We start from the raw sequence: 20,127 nt of genomic DNA, 5'->3' as shown, positions 1-20,127 counted from the left end.
AATTGCATGCTTATGCCAGATTAAATTGATGCTATTATAAGTCATTATTTCTCTACTCTCTGGATAGTTATGAAACTAACTTTCACGAGTTATGCACACAGCCTGAAAACCCAACACAGGATATCAATATGGATGTTTATTTAACAGTGCAAATCCTATGGCTCTAATCTTACACGCCAATGTTTCTCAAACTCTCCAACCCCCACAGACCAGTACAAATTTGCTGAGGGTCTTGGAGGACCATTTAATAATTATTCTGCCTTGTGTAGCAATTGTAACATACCATGCTAGATGCTATGATTTTTATTTTATTTTTACAGAAATGCTGTCGTCCCCCTGAATGAAGCTTAAAGACCACTGGTGGTCCACACCACAGGCCACCTTTTGGGAACCCCTGTTACAATCATCTTCCTATAAGCAATACATGCCACACCTTTTTATTGAGGAATATTGTGGGCACTGAGAAACATGGACGCTTTATTTAAACGGGACATACGCAGGTAATTCACAACTTATACACATTTAACTTGTGTGCATTCAGGTTTCTCTTATGCACAGCAACCCAGGCCTTGTGGGCGGGGAGGGGGGGGTTGCAGTGATTTTTAGGAAGTCATTAGTTTGCACCAGGCGTCCTATTGGAAAGACCCAGTTCTCTGACTGCATGTTCTGGAAGTTGGGCAATAGGGGCAGTACAGGATTCCTATTGGTGTACCGACCTCCCCGCTGCACCAAGGATTCCCTGCCCGAGCTGCTTCAGGTCGTGGCGGATGTCCTCCTGGAGACACCTAGTTTGGTTGTCCTAGGGGATTTTAACATCCATGCCGACACGACCTTACAAGGGGCCGCTCGGGACTTCGTGGAAAGCATGGCCTCCATGGGGCTGTCCCTGAATAAGTCTGGCCCAACTCATAGCCACGGGCATGCCTTAGACCTGGTGTTCACCTCTATGGATGTTGGTGATCTGACATTAAGTAAAAGCGAAACCAAAGAAGTGCCATGGTCAGATCACTTCCTGGTGCAACTGGACTTCTCCGCGACCCTTCCCCTCTGCAGGGAGGTGGGGCCGATTCGGATGGTCCGCCCCCGCCACTTAATGGATCCAAATGGTTTCCAGAGAGCGGTAGGGGATGTTTTATCCCATGTTGATGGCCTTTCAGCTGATTCCCTGGTGGCCCACTGGAATGTGGAGTTAACCAGGGTTATTGACTGCTTGGCTCCAAAGCGCCCTCTCCGATTGCATGGAGCCCGGACAGCCCCGTGGTTTTCCCTGGAGCTGAGGGCAATGAAACAATCGTTGAGACAGCTAGAGCGCCGGTGGCAGATAACCCATTCTGAATCTGACCGGACACGGGTTAGAGCTCAATGTCGAGCCTACCAAGTGGCGATAGCGACGGCGAAGAAGACTTTCTTCACCGCCTCTATTGCATCTGCGGAAAACAGCAGCAGGAGACTCTTTCAGGTGGTTCGCAATTTAGCGGAACCACCTGCTCCATCAGGGCCCAGTAGGGGCAACATGATCTCCTGCAATGACTTTGCAAAGTTTTTTGCAGATAAAGTCGCTCAGATTCGAGAAGAGGTAGACTCCACCGTGGGAGCAGGGCCAGGGCGGGAGAGTGCTAGAGTCCTGTCTAGTCAAGTTGTGTGGGATCAATTCCAATCTGTTACCCCCAAGGATGTGGACAGGCTGCTTGGACGAGTGAAACCAACCACTTGTTTCCTTGATCCTTGCCCATCCTGGCTTATAAAAGCTAGCTGGGAAGGACCGGGCGATGGGCTTCGTGGGGTGGTGAATGCTTCCCTCCGTGAGGGAGCCTTCCCAGACTCACTGAAAGAGGCGGTTATTAAACCGCTTCTTAAAAAACCATCTTTAGATGCGGCCACGATAGCCAACCATTGCCCAGTCTCAAATCTTCCATTCTTGGGCAAGGTGATTGAGCGAGTGGTTGCTGAACAACTCCAGGCACGCCTGGAGGATGCGGACCATTTGGATCCCTTCCAGTCGGGATTCAGGCCTCATCATGGGACTGAAACTGCCTTGGTTGCACTGGTTGATGATCTCCGGCGGGCTAGGGACAAAGGTGAGAGCTGTTTCCTAGTTCTGCTGGATCTCTCAGCGGCGTTTCATACCATTGACCATAACATCCTTCTGGACAGTCTTGAGGGGCTGGGAGCTGGGGGCACTGTTATACAGTGGTTCCGCTCCTTCCTCCTGGGCCGTGTTCAGAAAGTGGTGGTGGGGGATGAGTGTTCAGACCCCTGGGCCCTCACTTGTGGGGTGCCTCAGGGTTCTGTCCTCTCCCCCATGCTTTTCAACATCTACATGAAGCCGCTGGGAGAGATCATCAGGGGATTTGGGCTGGGTGTTCATCAGTATGCAGATGATACCCAGCTCTACCTCTCTTTCAAATCAGAACCAGTGAAGGCAGTGAAGGTCCTGTGTGAGTGCCTGGAGGCGGTTGGAGGTTGGATGGCGGCTAACAGATTGAGGTTGAATCCTGACAAGACAGAAGTACTGTTTCTGGGGGACAGGATGCGGGCAGGTGTGGAGGATTCCCTGGTCCTGAATGGGGTAACTGTGCCCCTGAAGGACCAGGTGCGCAGCCTGGGAGTCATTTTGGACTCACAGATGTCCATGGAGGCACAGGTCAAATCTGTATCCAGGGCAGCTGTTTACCAGCTCCATCTGGTACGCAGGCTGAGACCCTATCTGCCTGCGGACTGCCTCGCCAGAGTGGTGCATGCTCTAGTTATCTCCCGCTTGGATTACTGCAATGCGCTCTACGTGGGGCTACCTTTGAACGTGACCCGGAAACTACAACTAATCCAGAACGCGGCAGCTAGACTGGTGACTGGGAGCGGCCGCAGAGACCACATAACACCGGTCTTGAAAGACCTACATTGGCTCCCAGTACGTTTCCGAGCACAATTCAAAGTGTTGGTGCTGACCTTTAAAGCCCTAAACGGCCTTGGTCCAGTATATCTGAAGGAGCGTCTCCACCCCCATCGTTCTACCCCAGGGACGCGGACTTATAAAAAATATTGGGGGGGGGGGCCGGGAAAGCTCATGAATAATAAATAAGCTCATGAATATGCAAATAAAGTGGCTCCGGCCCTAAATAGGGCAAGCCACGCCCCCCCCAGCCAGCCGATTGGCTGGCTGATTGGCTGGCTGGGAGGTGTGGCCAGTCGGGATTCCCCTGTTCTCGCGGGGGCTGAAACCGCCAGGAGGAAGGAAATTCCCCCCGGCAGTGCCTTGGAAGTGGCGGTGCTGCTGCGAAGCAGCGAGGCAGGAGCCCCCGCCCCCGGCGCCTGAGATTATTGGGGGGCTGAGCCCCCCAAAAAAAATTTTTGAGGGGGCTCGAGCCCCCTCAAGCCCCATGGAGTCGGCGCCTATGTTCTACCCGGACACTGAGGTCCAGCACCGAGGGCCTTCTGGCGGTTCCCTCACTGCGAGAAGCCAAGTTACAGGGAACCAGGCAGAGGGCCTTCTTGGTAGTGGCGCCCGCCCTGTGGAACGCCCTCCCACCAGATGTCAAAGAGAACAACTACCAGGCTTTTAGAAGACATCTGAAGGCAGCCCTGTTTCGGGAAGCTTTTAATGTTTGATGTATTATAGTATTTTAATATTCTTTTGGAAGCCGCCCAGAGTGGCTGGGGAAGCCCAGCCAGATGGGCGGGGTATAAATAATAAATTATTATTATTATTATTATTATTATTATTATTATTATGCACTTGGTGAAATTAAAAATAAAAAGTGGGTGGGTATCCAGGGAAAAAAGACTTTGGCAATCCCACCTGCTAGACCCCGTGTTTTGACTATACACAATTTTGGCTGTACACGTTATCCCCTGGAACATAACCCCCAGAGTAAGTAGAGAGTTGCCTGTACCTTTCATGAGTTTTGCACATGTAGCTTTTATTAATCAGTTAACATACCCTCCAACATTTCTCTGATGAAAATAGGGATGTCCTATTCCATACTACTACTACTACTACTACTACTAATATTATTATTTATACCCCGTCCATCTAACAGCACCGCCCCAGTCACTCTGGGTGGCTTCCAACATATATATAAAAAATAAACATTAAAAAGCTTCCCTATACAGGGCTGCCTTCAGATGTCTTCTAAAGGTTGTATAATTATTTGTCTCCTTGGTTTGGGGGTCGCATAACCCCACACCCTCCAACTAATGCCAGTGTACTAGAAGAAACAAAGATCATCAGTGTTAAAGCAATGATTCTTCAACACCAACTCTGTTGGACTGCTTATGTTGTTCGGATGCCTGATTACTGTCTTCCAAAGCAACTACTCTATTCCGAACTTAAAAATGGAAAGTGTAACGCTGGTGGTCAACAGAAGAGGTTTAAAGACTCTCTCAAGGCAAATATTTAAAATGTAGTATAAACATCAACAATTGGGAAACACTGGCCTGCGAGCGCTCCCATTGGAAAACAGCCTTTACCAAAGGTGTCATGGGTTTTGAAGACACTTGAACTCAGGACAAAAGGGAGAAACGTGCTAAGAGGAAGGCACATTTGACAAACTCTCACCATGATCAATTCCTGCCTGGAAACCTATGTGCCCACTGTGGAAGGAAGTGTGGATCCAGACTTAACCTCCACAGTCATTTACGTACTCACTGTTAAGATCATGTTCATGGAAGGCTATTTTACTCAGCTACAAGTGATCACCAAAGAAGAAGACCCTCCAATATTTCTCTGATGAAAAAAGGAACGTCCTAAGGAAAAGTACATTCTAGGATCAAATCTGTAAATCCAGAAAATAGGGACACTTGGAGGGTCTGCAGTACAGTGGTACCTTGGGTTAAGTACTTAATTCGTTCCGGAGGTCCATTCTTAACCTGAAACTGTTCTTAACCTGAAGCACCACTTTAGCTAATGGGGCCTCCTGCTGCCGCGCCGCCGGAGCCCGATTTCTGTTCTTATCCTGAAGCAAAGTTCTTAACCTGAAGCACTATTTCTGGCTTGTGTAACCTGTGTGTAACCTGAAGCATGAGTGTGTAACCTGAAGTGTATGTAACCTGAAGCATATGTAACCCGAGGTACCACTGTATTTTTAGGCCTGCCACCTTAAAGCACTCTCACCTGCTTCTAGGGGCAGAGGGGTCTTCGGCCCCTCCAATAAAATATTTGAGGGGGTCACCTCCTCAAAAAAAGTTGATGGGCATTGCCATTCAAATGGTGTGCATGTGATGAATCATGTGATCAAATGCAGGGTTGGGTTTACCTGGCTCCCCCAATATTTTTTTCAAGTTAGCACCTGAAATATACTCAGAGTCGCAAAGTGATTTCATGCTCTTTATTCAGCTCATAGTGGTGAGGAGGAATGAATAAAAGTCTGCTCACAGTATCTGCTTTATATACATTATTTACACAATGGGCTGCACATGATTGACTAATTCCGGAATTCTACTGTAAGCCAATCAGGTTGTGGATTCACTTCTATCTGGAGCAGGATTGGGTGGTTCCTGCCAACCAATCATACTGCTGCATTGTTCTAGGACCAATCAGACTGCTGCATTCTGAATCCTATTGTTCTAGGACCAATCAGACTGCTGCATTTTGGATCCTATTGTTCTAGGACCAATCAGACTGCTGCAGTTTGGATCCTATTCGACTCAGTACATAACAGCACCCTTGCTCACCTAGGAGCACCTTGCTCACTTGAACTGAAGCTAGGGCTTATTCCATGTCAAACCCTCTGGCTATGTCTGTTTGCTAATAATAATAATTTTATTATTTATAACCCACCCCTCTGGCTGGGTTTCCCCAGCCACTCTGAATGGCTTACAGCATATATAAAAGCATAATAAAACATGAAGCATTAGAAACTTCCCAAAACAGGGCTGCCTTGGTATGTCTTCTAAAAGTTGTGTAGTTATTTATCTCCTTGACTTCTTGAAGGAAGGGCTCCACTACTGAGAAGGCTCTAGCGCCAACTCTGAGCCTTGGGGGATCACTCCGATAGTGGCTTGCATACGCCTGCCTTCTTCACGTTAATCAATACAGAGCGAACACCACCACAGTCTCAAATCAGAACCCTCCCTCGGCGTTGCCTTTCCTGCTCACTCCTGACTGTGCATCAAGCAGGGTGGAATCTGCACACATATGAAAAAAAAAAACGCTGTGAAAATGCTTTAATTCAAAAAAAGTTTTGAAAAAATACATCAAATCTTGCATAGCTCGCTTTCGCCAGCTAGTGTTGCATTTTGTATACTGCACTTCACAAAACATTTTAAAAATTTTATTTGCAGCCCAGTCCCTTAGGTCTCACAACATAATGGGCGATGAAATTTAGAAGGGAGGAAACGCCTAAGAAACACCAAATTGCAGTACTTTTGTGTGTAGGGAAAGAAAACAAAAAGCAATAGTGCCTGGGATGTTTCAGTAGGCATTTGGGAACAGGAATAATAGTAATACTGTAATAATAATAATAATAATAATAATAATAATAATAATAATAATAATAATACTTTATTTATTACCAGCCCATATGGCCGAGTGTGGATATGGCATGGCTAGTGCCACGCGCTTGGGTGTTACTCTGAGGCGCCAGAGGTGCCCTGTATCCCCGAATTAAGTGAAGCAACACAAATAATATTTGCGGGAAAGGGAAACCAGAATAAATTTAAAGCCGTTGGAAGCGCCTGAGTTAAAAATAATAAGCCGCCTCCCAGGTTGCTGCGTGAGCGCCTCAGGCCCGGGCCATTTCTCCCCTCAGGAGACAAGGCCTGGAATGAGGGTCCCCTCAGTCCTCGCTCTGGATGCGCTGGGCGGGCTGCCGGCCTCGCCGCCCCCTGGGACAGGGCGGGCCTCGGCGGCTGGGCCTCCCCGGCAGGGGTCGCTGCTTCGGCGCAGGCCTACATCCTCCTCCTCCTCCTCTCGCTGCCTTCCTCCCTCCGGTGGGCGGGCTCAGTTTGCTCTCGCCGCCCGCCCCACCACCAGCAGCCGGAGGGCGCCGCGGCAGCCGAAGCGCGATCGATGCCGGGAGCTCGGAGGAGGCGGCGGCGCTGCTGAGCGAAGCGCGGGGGGCGGCCCCGCCCGGAGATGGGGATTCTCAGCATCACGGACCAGGTACCGGGGTGGGGGGGTGCGTGTGTGAGAGAGAGAAAAGGAGCTTTCGCCGCCCTCCTTCCCTCCCTCACCATCCTGCACAACAAACAGAGGCACCAGACCCGGCCTCGGCTCCCGCCTTCCCGCGCTCGGCCGCGCTGGCTACGCAAGCTCGGGGATGCGCGGCCTAGTATGGAGCCGCCCACCCTCGCGCGCCGGGAGCGGCCCTGGGGTCTCGTCTGAGGGAACCCCGGCCTCAAGACTGGAGAACGAGGGGAGGCAGGAGAAAAGGAGCCGAGCGGGCGGACCTGGGCCCGAGCCAGATGCTGCCGCCGACGACATCCCGAGAAGGCCGTCGGCGCCCGGGCTCCGCGCAGAAGCCTCGTTTCTTTCCCGCCTAAGGCGAAGGAGCTGCTTGTTTTCCAGGCTCTCGGCTCTCTTCCTTGCCTCTGCTAGAAAATCCCTTCGCTTTCCCCTCCATCTCTGTCTAGTTAGCTATCTATCTAATCCTCGGAACCAGCTTTTTGACTCGCATTTGCACCTGCGAATTCACCCCCCCCCCATACACACGTTTCTCCTCTCCCTATTGCTAACACTTTGCGCTAGCTTCTACCTCTCTCTCTTTTTCCTGCTTTCTGCGATTCGAACACACACCCCCCATCCTAAACGATATTTTCCCTCTGTTGCCACAGGACCTTTTGTGTATTTTTAGAAGTGGCAACAGAAAGGTGAATTTCACACACACACATATCATAGTATTGGGGCGAAAGAGGAACTTGCACCTGGGAGGACTTCTTTTTCTGTGCAAGTTCTAAAAGGTGCAGGAATCTTCCCCAGGTATACACAGATTTTTCTAGCAAGCCTGTTTCTTGTCCGTTGTCTGCTTCCCCCATCCATCACTGCATCAGATTTGGCCAGGTCTTTGGATTGCCTCTGGTATTTCCTCTTTTATTTTTTTCTAATGTCCCTATTCATTTATACAGACCAGCGTATCTGCCCATGGTTCAAGCCTCCTGTTACTTCTTAAACATCTCTCCGTTTCAGAGCCTTGGAAGTTGAACCACTGGTCCAAGGCAAATGACAATTCCTTCTGGCCAAAGTCAGGCTTGCTGCTCAGCTGCGTTGTGGCACAGATGGGCAAGAATTTTTTCATGGACTTTGTTTCTGTCCACATGCATATAAATACACTTGCACAAGGTGACTTGCCCCTTTTCTACCACCCTCTCCCCTTTTGCACCTTGTAAATCTCAAATCCTTGTAGTGCTATTGTGCTTTTGGCCTTTGTGTTGGTTTCTTGCATAGCCTGTGCATTTTCTCCATTCTTGTTACTTGCATGAGGTTAATCTTTCTTATCTCTTCCATAAAATGATCTCTTTCCATTAGGGTTGCCCTATGTTTCCCAGTAGATTGGCATCTGATCCTCATTCTGTGAATATAGCAGGAAACATATGTTGAATTTCTCTTACACCCGTTGCTTCTTAGAAGACGGTAAACTTGATGACAGTTGACCATTCAATATTCTGTTACAGGATATAATGAAACCCCAAGGGTTTTGCATTAAGTATTCCTGTAACAGGGGCTTCCCTTAATGTAGAAAATAATTACTATGTGCATGAGTAACCAAAACTATCTTACTCATTTTTCTATTTCTCCAGACATCCCAGAAACATTTATTCTTTTAATACCACCCACGTTGAGGAATTTTGCCTTTTTACTTAAGTGTGCAATGTTTACTTGGCCAATGCAGATTCACTGCAGTGCCTGAGATCACATCCAAAACACATATTTAAAGCACTCTTATGGCTCCCCACAAATAATCCTGGGAACTGTACATAAAGGGTACTTAGTTAGGAGGCTCTTCACAGAGCTGCACTTCCCAGCACCCTTAAAAAAACCACAGTTTCCAGTGTTGTTTGGGGGGTGGGGAGCCATGACTGTTAAAGTGGTGTGAGTGTTCTTTAAATGTATGGTGAAGATGTGATTTGAGTTCTAAGCTCCACCTGATCGATCTGCCTAGTGGTAGTAATTATCATCATCATTATTGGTGAAATGCCTTTCAGGAGTTTGGGTAGTATGAGTGGAGGGCCTTCCCTGCTATCCATCTGTTGCCATTGGGCAAAGAAGGAACAGAGCTGGTTCTCCATGACTGTCTCTGGGCTTCACTTGCCTGAATGATAGACAGTGCCCCCCCCCCCGGCCTGTCTTGTATTGTACTTGTCAGGGACTTACGTGTATGTGCAAACAGATGCACTGCCTCCTCCATTTCTTGGAGGTGGAAGCCAGAATCTGGCATCTATGATAATTGCTTCCAAAGCATATTCAATCGCAAAGTGCATGGCAATAATTCTCATTTATCTTCATGCCAATTGTATGAGGTAAATCATTTATATTTAGGCCTGCAAAATTCCAAGTTTCCGACAGCTTGAGCTAGAAATTTTTTGTTAGTGCGTTTTACCTCTGGACCCCTTCTGGCTGGCACTAAAAATCTGAAACAGGTTCTTGGAAATTTCTAAAAAAAATTCCAGCCCCGTTAATGTTCCCATTATGTCGATAGATAGGTGCCATTAGGTTTTCCAGGTCCAGCACTTCAACCACACAAATGTAACTTGGATTTTTGAAGCTAAAGCATTCACCTTATTGGGTGTGTCATTCCAGCTGCTCAAGGAGGTGCCCAACTCTAAATTGTGGAGGCATGATGATCATCTAGGAATTGTTCTTCTCCCTAAAGGAGGGATGCAGAGTCCCCTGCATTCCATCTGGATGACTCATTCTTCCCCCTTTATGCCTTCCTCCTTTTGCTGCTATATCCAAGCACTCTGGTAGAGGGAAGTAAACCTGGGGTTAGCTGGACAAAAAATGCTGCATCTGGAAAGATTTGCAGAGGCTAGAGTTTTTCTTTTGGAAGACGAGATGAGCAGATGGGACTGGCAACCACTCTGCCTTTCTACTAGGCTGCACTGTGTAGGAGGGCCATGGGGGCATTTGGTACAGCTCTACTGTATTTTCCCTCTTCTCATGGGATTGCTGTTTAGAGCTGTGCCAAGTAGATAAGGGGTCCATCTTGCTTGTGTACTTTGATTGCATGCCTATTCAGTGTATGCCTTGCAAACCAGAGCTATAAATGATAAATAATTGAGTCTTACAAGCCTTGCGTGTTAAGCATTGTGTGTGCACAAGGAAAGGCTTGGTAGAGTTATGCAGTCAAAATGAATTTACATTCTGATCAGTGTACATAGAAATATGCAGGACGTGTGTGTGTGGACTGGGTGGTATTGAAAGGTATAGCTGCTGACAGTATAGCTGAATAGGGATTGTGCCCTTAGATCCGTGTGCTTTATTTCCCCTAAACAATTGTGAAATATCTTTAGGTCAAACTCCAGGACATCTTCGTAAGTTTTATAGGTTTAGGTTGCAATCCTAACCATGTGCATTCAGAAGTAAGTCCTGTTGAATTCAGTGGGGTGACTCCTGGGTAAGTGTGGTTGGGATCGGAGCCTTAAATGTCCAGAAGGAAGTACAAATTGCAGAGAACTCAGAGGAGGTCTCCTGTGTTGTTGCATTGAAGCTTGGAACAGGCAGAAGTGCCAACTTTCAGCATGACGTAAGACCTCTATTTCCTTTCTTTTGAGTCCTCTGGAATGAACAGAAATGTTGGAAGCGGGGGAGGTTCTTGCATTTTACACTGAGCTTTGGAGCATGCAGAAGCACCAAGAGTTGTGCTGATTCTGCCTGCTGTAGAGCTGTGCATACCACAGGAATCTGGGATAGCAGAAAATGTCAGTGGCAACCCAGAATAGTTACTTGTCTACTGAGCTGAGCCAAAATTTGTGGATACTTGCCTTTGGAACTACAGCTAGCCAGAAGATTCAGCATAATTTTCTCTTTATTACCTATCATCAGTAAAAGGCAAGCTCAGAAGTATTTGCATGCGCCGAACCTGTGAATTTAGGTAAATGTTTTCCTTCATTGACTTGGTGAATTGTAGTTACACTGTCAGTAGTCTAGAGAATTCTGGTGCATCCGCCCTGACTTGTCAAATTAAGCATTTGCTTTATGGGTATTTAGATTAATTGGCTCATTATTTATATAGTGATTTCTGTCTCACATTTCTAGTGTCCGTGCACCACTCAGAGTGTTCTACAACAATTTAAAGCAATACAACATAAAGCAAACATTCAATGAAAAATATACAATAAAAATAAAGACGCAGAATAAAATGTGAAGGAAGATGGAAAAGAATGTCTTCCCCAGCTGGTGAAAAAAAGCCGGGGGGGGGCATCCATAGGTTAATGCGTTTCACAATATTGGTGTAGCCACTGAGAAAGCCCTATTGCTTGTCACCATTAATTATGGTTCCACCTTAGATGCTTCCACCCTGCTTCTGATCTTAGGAAGCAGGTAGGTTGCTATGGGAGGAGGTGATCTCTCAGGAATCCTGGACCATAGCCATTTAAGGCTTTAAAGATAATCGCCAACACGTATTGTTTCTGTTCTAGGGTAATTGACTTAACACAATTGCCTTTTTAAAAAAGCAAGAAGAAATACATTCACAGAAATCAGATATAAAAGCCTGATAGAAGCTTTTACTGAATTTGTCCCTTTGCATCCTGTGCTTGGAAATCTCTATATTTGTAGTAGCAGATATTATTTAGTCCTTATCTCTAAGGAGGGGCCATCGTTTAGTTGCAGTATGCATATTTCAGTATTAGGCCCCATATTTGATCAGTGGCTTTGTACATATGAAACTCCCAACTTCGGTCTCTCACTGGTGTTAGGAAAGATGTCTTCTTGATACCTTTGAAAAACGAGTTTAGTGTGTTGTCCTATTGGTTGTCAATCCAACCTATTTAGACTTAAAGAGAGATGGCTTTTTATACCTTGTTCAGATTTTTGTGGCGTGCTATATTTGTTTATCTCTAGAATAAGAGCATCTCAGAATTGTTGAGTTGGAAGGGACCCCTGAGGGTCGTCCAGTCCAACCCCCAGCAATGTAGGAATCTCAACTAAAGCTTTCACAGCAGATGACCGCCCAACCTCTGTTTTATTGAAATCAACATACGCTACATTCACAGCATTCCCCTGATCCACCAAGTTTGTAACTTTTATTAAAAAATAATGAGATTCTTCTGGCTGCAGAAATTGGTGGCCAGATTGCTCACTGATCCTCGCCTGACTGATTAGTTTCTGGGCCCAATTCAAAGTTCTGGCTTTGTCCTATGACTCAGGACCACAATACAGTACCTCTAGTAATGCCTTTCCTCACATGAATCTACCTGGACCCTGAGATCATCATTTGAGACCGATCTTCATGTGCCCCCCTGCATGAAAGAAGGCAGCAACATGAAAACGGGCCTTTTCTGCTAAGGCTTCCCATTTGTGGAATGTTCTCCCCAGGGTGGTTCAACTGGTGCCTTTGTCTAATTAACATCTTATACCTTTTTTAAATGTGTTTGGGGGGGGTTATTGGTTTGTTGTTTTTGTTCTTATCAAGTATTTAATGTTTTTGTCTTGTATTTTACTCTGTGTACCACCCTGAGATCTACGGGTGAAGGATGGTACACAAATTTGATACATAAAAATAAATAAATAAATAAATATGGGGACAACATTTACCTGTCTCCAGTCTGCAGGGACCTCACTTGTTCTCTCACAGATTATAGACAGAGGCAAAGTACCGTATTTTTCGCTCTATAACACGCACCTGACCATAACACACACGTAGTTTATAGAGGAGGAAAACAAGAAAAAAAATACTCTAAATGAAACAGGGGATGTATGATTTTTGTGGTTCATGCTGTGGCCACAGACATGTGATCTGATGGTGAGTTTGGGGTAGCCCAATGCAAAAATCCTGAGGATCCATGTGGATCCGTGCTTTGTAACCACGTTTTAAGTGGGGAGGGAAGGAAAAGCACTCAAGGGACAAGGAGCACGCGTGGGGTGGGTGGAGAAGGATGCTGCTAATAATGCAGAAGAGGGGTATAAGGGGAGAAGGCTCCTCTCCTCTACCGCTTTGCTCCTTTAAAACAAGCAGGCTCTGCTTCTCTCCCTCCTCCCTGGCTTAGAGAGCTGAAAAGCTTTGTTGCTGTTTAGCGAGCTGAGTGGGGAGGAGAGAGGGACAGAGAGCATGGTTGATTTAAAGCAGCCAACCAGACAGGAGCCACTTACACTTGTATAAGCAGCTCCTCTCCCGCTTTGCTGTTTCAAAGCGAGCCACGGAGGAGGGAAGGAAGGGGAACCATGGATCCTCTGCTCACGACTGCAGGAGATTCCCCCCCGCCACCCATAGGCATTCGCTCCATAACACGCACAGACATTTCCCCTTACTTTCTAGGAGGAAAAAAGTGAGTGTTATGGTGCAAAAAATACGGTAGCTAAGTGTTCCCTTACCACCTCTTTTTGTACCTTGGTCTTCAGCCGCCTTCTTGAATCGTTTATTCTGTAATCACCAGGTTGGCCACTGCTTTCCTTTTGGGTGAAGACAGGCACCAGGCAATCCTGCCTCATGTCTGTCAGAATAGCAATTCTCCGTCTTCTTCACACAAAGGACCTATTACTTGCTTCAAACACAGCTGAAGAAACCTTTAAAAATTATTTTTCACCACTCTTGCAAGCCTCTGGCCCAAAAATCTGTGTCTGGGGTAAGGGCATGGAATTGATTTTGCAGCTCTAGTGACACAGCATGGCTCCTGGCAGTCCTGCTTCTGTGTGTCATGTTCCTCCAGGGGTTTGTCTCCTGCTGTAGGCAGTCTTCCTCCTCCCTAGGGGCACCACACCTTTGCCACTGTTCCCAGGCCACTCTGCTCTAGTGAGAAATTTTTCATCTTGCCCAGTAGCTCAAAGTGTGAAAAGGCAGTACCTTCTCTTCCAGCAAGGCAACCAGCTTGCACTGTTGCACATTCTCAGGTAGGAAGACAAACATGGTACAGGTGTTGCAAGTCACTGCAGCAATTCCCTCGCCGTCCACATGTCTTGGTCCTATGTATACCATGAGACAGCGCTCCAGGCCTCTCCTTCAAAATACCCTCAGAAGTCCTGGTTATGAGCTCCCAGAGGCTGCTTTTCAAGGCCTCATTTTTCACAGAGGCACTCACAATATAACAAGGGAATACAAGTACAGGGGACAGCCATTTTGCACATGTTCAATTGGCGCATGACCATTGATGCATGTGCCGTTTTCGGCCCCAGAAGGGGGTGGTGTGGGCTTATGCACACTCTGCAGATGCATGTAATGACCCAGGGTGCAACCTCTGCGCAAACAGGGAGTTGCCTGTGTGTAAAAATAACAAAGATCCAGATGGGAAAAAATGAAATAATAAGCTAGCACATAACTATTCCCTTTCTCCTCCTGCTTGTTTTACAGTTGCTCTTTTCTCCTCCTCTATAGCCTCCTCTGGTCCAAGCCATCTTTAATCGTGATATAGAGGAAGTACGGTCATTGCTGAGCCAGAAGGAGAATATCAATGTACTGGTAAGTTTTGGAGAACCAGTTTTTCCTTGTAATACTGAACCTGCTTCTTTCAACTCTGCATGAAGATTACAATTTCCTTTTGGCTAAGCTTCCCTCACCACCAAACACACATTGTGGGTAGAGCAGGGAAGTACGAATTGATCCATGTACTACGTGTCCCTTTTAGAATTTGTGTTTAAGAACTAGATGTGCTAAAGCAGGGGTTGGAAGCATCTTTGGGCCCATGGACACATTTGCAAACCAGCAAAGCTGTTGTGGATACCATACACTCACAAACTATACCTGCGTGCACACTGCAGTCACACACATTCAATCACTCTCCCCTTCTACTAGCAATTAGGCTTTAAAAACCACTGCTTGTTTATTTCAAGCCTAATTGTAATTTTATGTTGTGAACTGCCCTGATGTGTATAAAGGGGAGGATATAAATTTAATAAATAATAATAAAATAATTTCAGCAGGTTGAGGGGCAGAGTAGTTGAAATTTGTGGCTCCAGGGATGGCCTCTGCAGGTGCTGGTGTGCCTTCAGGTGCAACGTTGGCAACCCATCTGCTAAAGTTTCCCAGCTTAGCAAGCTTAAATGCTTGTTTTAACTATTTAACTACTTGTTTTGCCACTGTGGTGCAGTGACTGGATATTCGTCTTTGACAGACATGGGTTTAGAATCCAGCTTAGTCACACTCTTGGTGGGTTTATTGCCTAGTTTTCATCTCTGGACCTCAGTTTCCCATTTGTAAAATGGGAATGTTGGTGAACACAGGGTTGTTGCGGTGACAGATACAGACTGTGAAGTACTGTGCAGACACCGAATTGGTATACAGGGCTGAAAGGCCCACACATCACCCGTAAATGTTGACTTTGTTGGGAATCGGCTGTACCAGATGTATTAGTCTAGCTGTACAGAGCGGTGGGTGGCACTGGGATCAGCTGTTCTCTTTGGCACCAAGTGTGTTCTGGATTAGTCTTGTGGCCTCTGAGTGAGAACAGCCTGTGTTGCAGTGGTGTTCATCTTGTTCTTGTCTAGCCCACGAAACAGTAATTGGCTCTTCATTTCATCTTAGCTCATTCAGCTGAGGTGCATTTAATATAGGCCCATTATAAGCCGATTTTATGTGAGAAGGTGAAACTCTTAGTGTTTGGAGCAAACCAGGAGGTGTGACAATTAAATGCATCTTAGGCTGTCTCCAGAACATATCAGTAGTAGCCCAGACTCAGGAATGTGAGAAATCTAGAGTCTTGGGTGCTTGGGCCACATGAGCAGCAAGTTTGATGAACTGGTAAAGAATACTCATCAAAGCAGATTATACATATTTGGGCCATATTTCCAGTAGGATAATAAGATGGTTTAAGCAATTAGTAGGATCTCTTTTGGATTGCATTTGTCCTGTTCTGGACACCCAAGTTTCAGAGTGTTCTAACAACTGGATTTAAGGAGCATCCCTTAGGAAAACGTGCTTAAAAATCTTGCTACCGCAAGGGGCCAAATCAAACTTCCTCCTAACTGCGAGCGATTCTACAGCACAGTATTAGAGGAGGACTCATTGGCACATGTTGATAGCCAAGGGCTGCTGGTTTCTCGGGAACGCAGAGGCATTTCTCCCTCTTTATTCCACCCTTGGCACAAGTGGAAGAAACGAACCAGGAAGCTGCAATTAAGCTTGACTTTTTGCAATATCTGAACTTGGGATCGTGGTTTGTATTTTCCTAACAAGCCAGGATTATCAGTCAGCCATAAAATGAGGTCCGCCCCCCCCCACCTTGGCTCGTTAGGTAAAAAACAAACCACAATACAAGATTCAAACGTCATGGAAAACCAAGCTTAATTATGGCTTCCTGGTTTGCTTCTGCCACTTGTGCCGGAGAGGAGTAAAGGAGGAGTATTTGGATAACATGCTGCAACTCAGTGTTCGTTCCAATAAGTCGGGATAGCCAGCAGCCCTGTTTTATAGTAACATGTAAACATTCATGTTTCCCACTTAACTAAGAAAAGGCTGATGCGGCTGCATGCTTGCCTTTTATTTAGGGGCAAAGATGTCAGTAGATGACTTGGCTGTGTGTGGAGGGGGGAGAGTTAAATGAAAAGTGGTGCTTTATGAGGTCAAACTAGCGACATGCAATCTACAAAATGAAAATGAGAATATTGGCAACTGTTTACCATGTTAATGGTAACAACCTATTATTAGGCAGATCCCTGATGGGCAGGATATAGTCTGCTGCCTCTTGAAATAGGCGACAAACAAACTCTCCCAATAGTTCACATGGACTAGTTCAATCCTCACCCCCCCCCATCCAAGTCACAGTGTGCCACATAGATGGCAGATACACTGCCAGCAAAGCACATAATTCCAGGTGACCAGACGAGTGCACTGAGCTAAATGAATCCTTGTTGCACTTTGAGTAAGATGATACTTTTTATTGGACTTGGCTCTCAGGCTGAAAATGAAACCACACTGTTGAGCTTTACAGTACTGTACTCATCTCCATTGTCTCTTGAGACGGACAGATGCCAACAACACATTTACCATCGTGACTAGTAGCCATTGATAGCATTATCCTCTGTGAATTTGTCTAACCCATCCAAGTTGGGGGACTATCAGTATATCCTGAGGGAGTGAATTCAATGTATACACTGTGCAAAGTACTTTCCATTTGTCTTCAGAATGCGACAGCTAGACTGGTGACTGGGAGCGGCCGTGGAGACCACATAACACTGGTCTTGAAAGACCTACACTGGCTCCCAGTACGTTTCCGAGCACAATTCAAAGTGTTGGTGCTGACCGTCAAAGCCCTAAATGGCCTCGGTCCAGTATACCTGAAGGAGCGTCTCCACTTCCATCGTTCTGCCTGGACACTGAGGTCTAGCGCCGAGGGCCTTCTGGAGGTTCCCTCACTGCGAGAAGCCAAGTTACAGGGAACCAGGCAGAGGGTCTTTTCGGTAGTGGCACCCGCCCTGTGGAATGCCCTCTCACCAGATGTCAAAGAGGAGAACAACTACCAGACTTTTAGAAGACATCTGAAGGCAGCCCTGTTTAGGGAAGCTTTTAATGTTTAATAGACTATTGCATTTTAATGTTCCATTGGAAGCCACCCAGAATGGCTGGGGAAACCCTGCCAGATGGGTGTGGTATAAATAAATGATTATTATTATTATTATTATTATTCATTGGGCAATCTCCGGTTCTAACATTTTCAGAGAAGGAAACATTCTGGGTGGTATTCAATGCTAGTTCTACTCAGAGTAGACCCCTTGAAGTTAATGAACATGAGTAACTTAAATTCAGAACTGTGACTTCACTGAACACAACCCTCTCTCTGCATATTGTTCATTATTTTGGAAACCTCTGTTGTGCCTCCTCTGTTGCTCCCTTTTTTCAAAATTTGATCCTGGCCTGATCCCAAAACTTCCTGTATCTGATGGAGACGGCTAAGCTTGATGTTGCTGGAGTGTGTTACAATATAATATGCCAGTTATATTTTGAGTCTGGTGTGTCTAATTTCCAGGTAGGGGTCTTATCTGTTAGTTGTTAAGCTTGTGCCACAGATGACAGCATGAGTCGATTAGGCTCAAGAGCTATATGTCACTTCAAACACAGTACCTGAATTCAAACTCTTGGTACATTTTGATGAAGTACCTAAAGATGATCTCTGAAGTTCTGAAAGCTTGTTTTGATTTCCCCCAACAGAAGTTCTGATAAATGTTAGCTCACATATTTTCTACTTCTTATTCTTTATATGACCATAGCAGTAACTGATACTTGGCAGTGGTTCATTCTAGTTTGTAATAATAAAACATTAGATTTTCAGGGGTATGTGTCCCCCCCCTATTTTTTGGTATGGTCACCCTGCTTTTGGTCCATTGATTAAAAACTTGGGAGGAAATTACTTGGAAAGCAACTCGTGTGATATTTCCCTATCAGTGCAAATGATTTACAACTTGGTCCTAATTATATTTGCTTCTAAGTTCCACTAAATTTATAGAACTAGTGTTCTTGTTCTTAAGATTGCAGAATGAGGGTTAAATGCTTTCCTCTGATCTTGGTTGTGCACTTTGTGCACTTGGTTGTGCACTCTAACACACTTAGAGGGGACCTAAATAGCTAAGAATTAAAAATAAATAGAGTTGCTTGGAATGGATCAGCTCATCCGTGCTGATGCACAGTTTTCTAAATCAGTCGTTCTGCAGCTGAGAAATGAAATTTAAGTTTGGCTTGATTGCCAGACTTTCTTGCTCTTTTTTATTTTTTTCACTTACTCTTTTTTCTTTCTTTTTAAAAATGACAGAGATGCCTCTGGAACCATAGGGGTGAAAAGCAGGTTGTTGATGATGATGATGATGATGATAATGATAATGATAGTAGTAGTAGTAGTAGTAGTAGTAGTAGTAGTAGTAGTTCAGGACTCAACAATCCGTGTTTCAAATTGGCTTCGACTTTTAAGTGTGGGGCTGTGTCCTTTTAACACTTTACACATTTGATCATTTGGCCTTAGAGCACTGATATCCTTCTGAGCAGTTAATGCCAAGCACTTGGCACCAGACCCAAAGGCCAAATGCTAGTTGATTTGATACAGAATCTAAGTGGTGCTTCCTGCCTTTTGATAGCCTTGATTTTATGCCTTATCAGAGCTGTTTGCCTTGCTCTTAGGATTTGATTGTTTGGGGCATGAAGTTATGAAGTAGCAAGGTCTACATCCAGAACAACCTTGCTTTGTCTTTGAGGGAGTCGTTCTCCCAAGTGTCCTGAATAGTTTGAAGATGTTTGTTGGAAATTTCAGCCTCTCTTTTAGTGCTCAGCTCAGCTCAGCTCAGCTCAGCTCAGCTCAGCTGCTATACTCTAACTCAGGGGTGGGGAACGTTTCTAAGAATAGATTAAACCTTTATTAAAAGAAGAAAGTAGAATATTTTATTATTAAAATAATAATTTTTTAAAAAAATTAGATCGAAATTTTGAAATTCTCTGAGGGAGGACCTGATGGGTCAGAAATGCACTGGATTATAAACTTTTGAACATCAAATGGTTTATTCTACCCCTTTACTCTCCCCCTGCCCCCCCCATTTGCCTGGGGTTTCCCTCTTTTTCTACTCTTACATTATATAAAGGCCTTACCATGTTGCAGGAGTGAGACAGTCATCCAACTCTGATTGCATTCCTTCTTTTTCTGTTTACTACAGCATTTGAGATTGCTTAAAAGCCTTAAGGTGTATTGTTTGTTTAATACAGTGGTACCTCAGGTTACATACGCTTCAGGTTACATATGCTTCAGGTTACAGACTCCACTAACCCAGAAATAGTACCTCGGGTTAAGTACTTTGCTTCAGGATGAGAACAGAAATCGTGTGGCGGTGCGGCAGCAGTGGGAGGCCCCATTAGCTAAAGTGGTGCTTCAGGTTAAGAACAGTTTCAGGTTAAGAACAGACCTCCGGGACGAATTAAGTACTTAACCCGAGGTACCACTGTAATCTAATCAATTGTAGTGGTGCTGCTATAATCACTAACATTTGTTTACTTATTTCATTTATAGTCAACCGTCCTTCCATCATGGGACTGAATGTGTACATGAGGTTTCCAGATATTCTCC

The 20,127-nt window shown here is 45.6% G+C and overlaps 1 protein-coding gene across 1 annotated transcript in view; it reads left to right on the top strand.

Moving 5' to 3' along the window:
* The first annotated feature begins 6,838 nt into the window (after positions 1-6,838).
* ANKRD52 (ankyrin repeat domain 52) overlaps positions 6,839-20,127 on the top strand; it is a 69,222-nt gene continuing 55,933 nt past the window's right edge. Inside the window, exons 1-2 of the mRNA XM_081181606.1 lie at positions 6,839-7,099; positions 14,466-14,549. Of these exons, the coding sequence (XP_081037732.1) occupies positions 7,073-7,099; positions 14,466-14,549 (111 nt within the window). The 5' untranslated portion in view covers positions 6,839-7,072. The remainder of the gene's footprint in view (positions 7,100-14,465; positions 14,550-20,127) is intronic.

This window comes from Podarcis bocagei (genome assembly GCF_964188305.1).
Source record: "Podarcis bocagei genome assembly, chromosome: 2".
Lineage (NCBI taxonomy): Eukaryota > Metazoa > Chordata > Lepidosauria > Squamata > Lacertidae > Podarcis > Podarcis bocagei.
The sequence above is the reverse complement of the archived record's forward strand: the minus strand, read 5'-3'. Positions and strand labels throughout refer to the sequence as shown.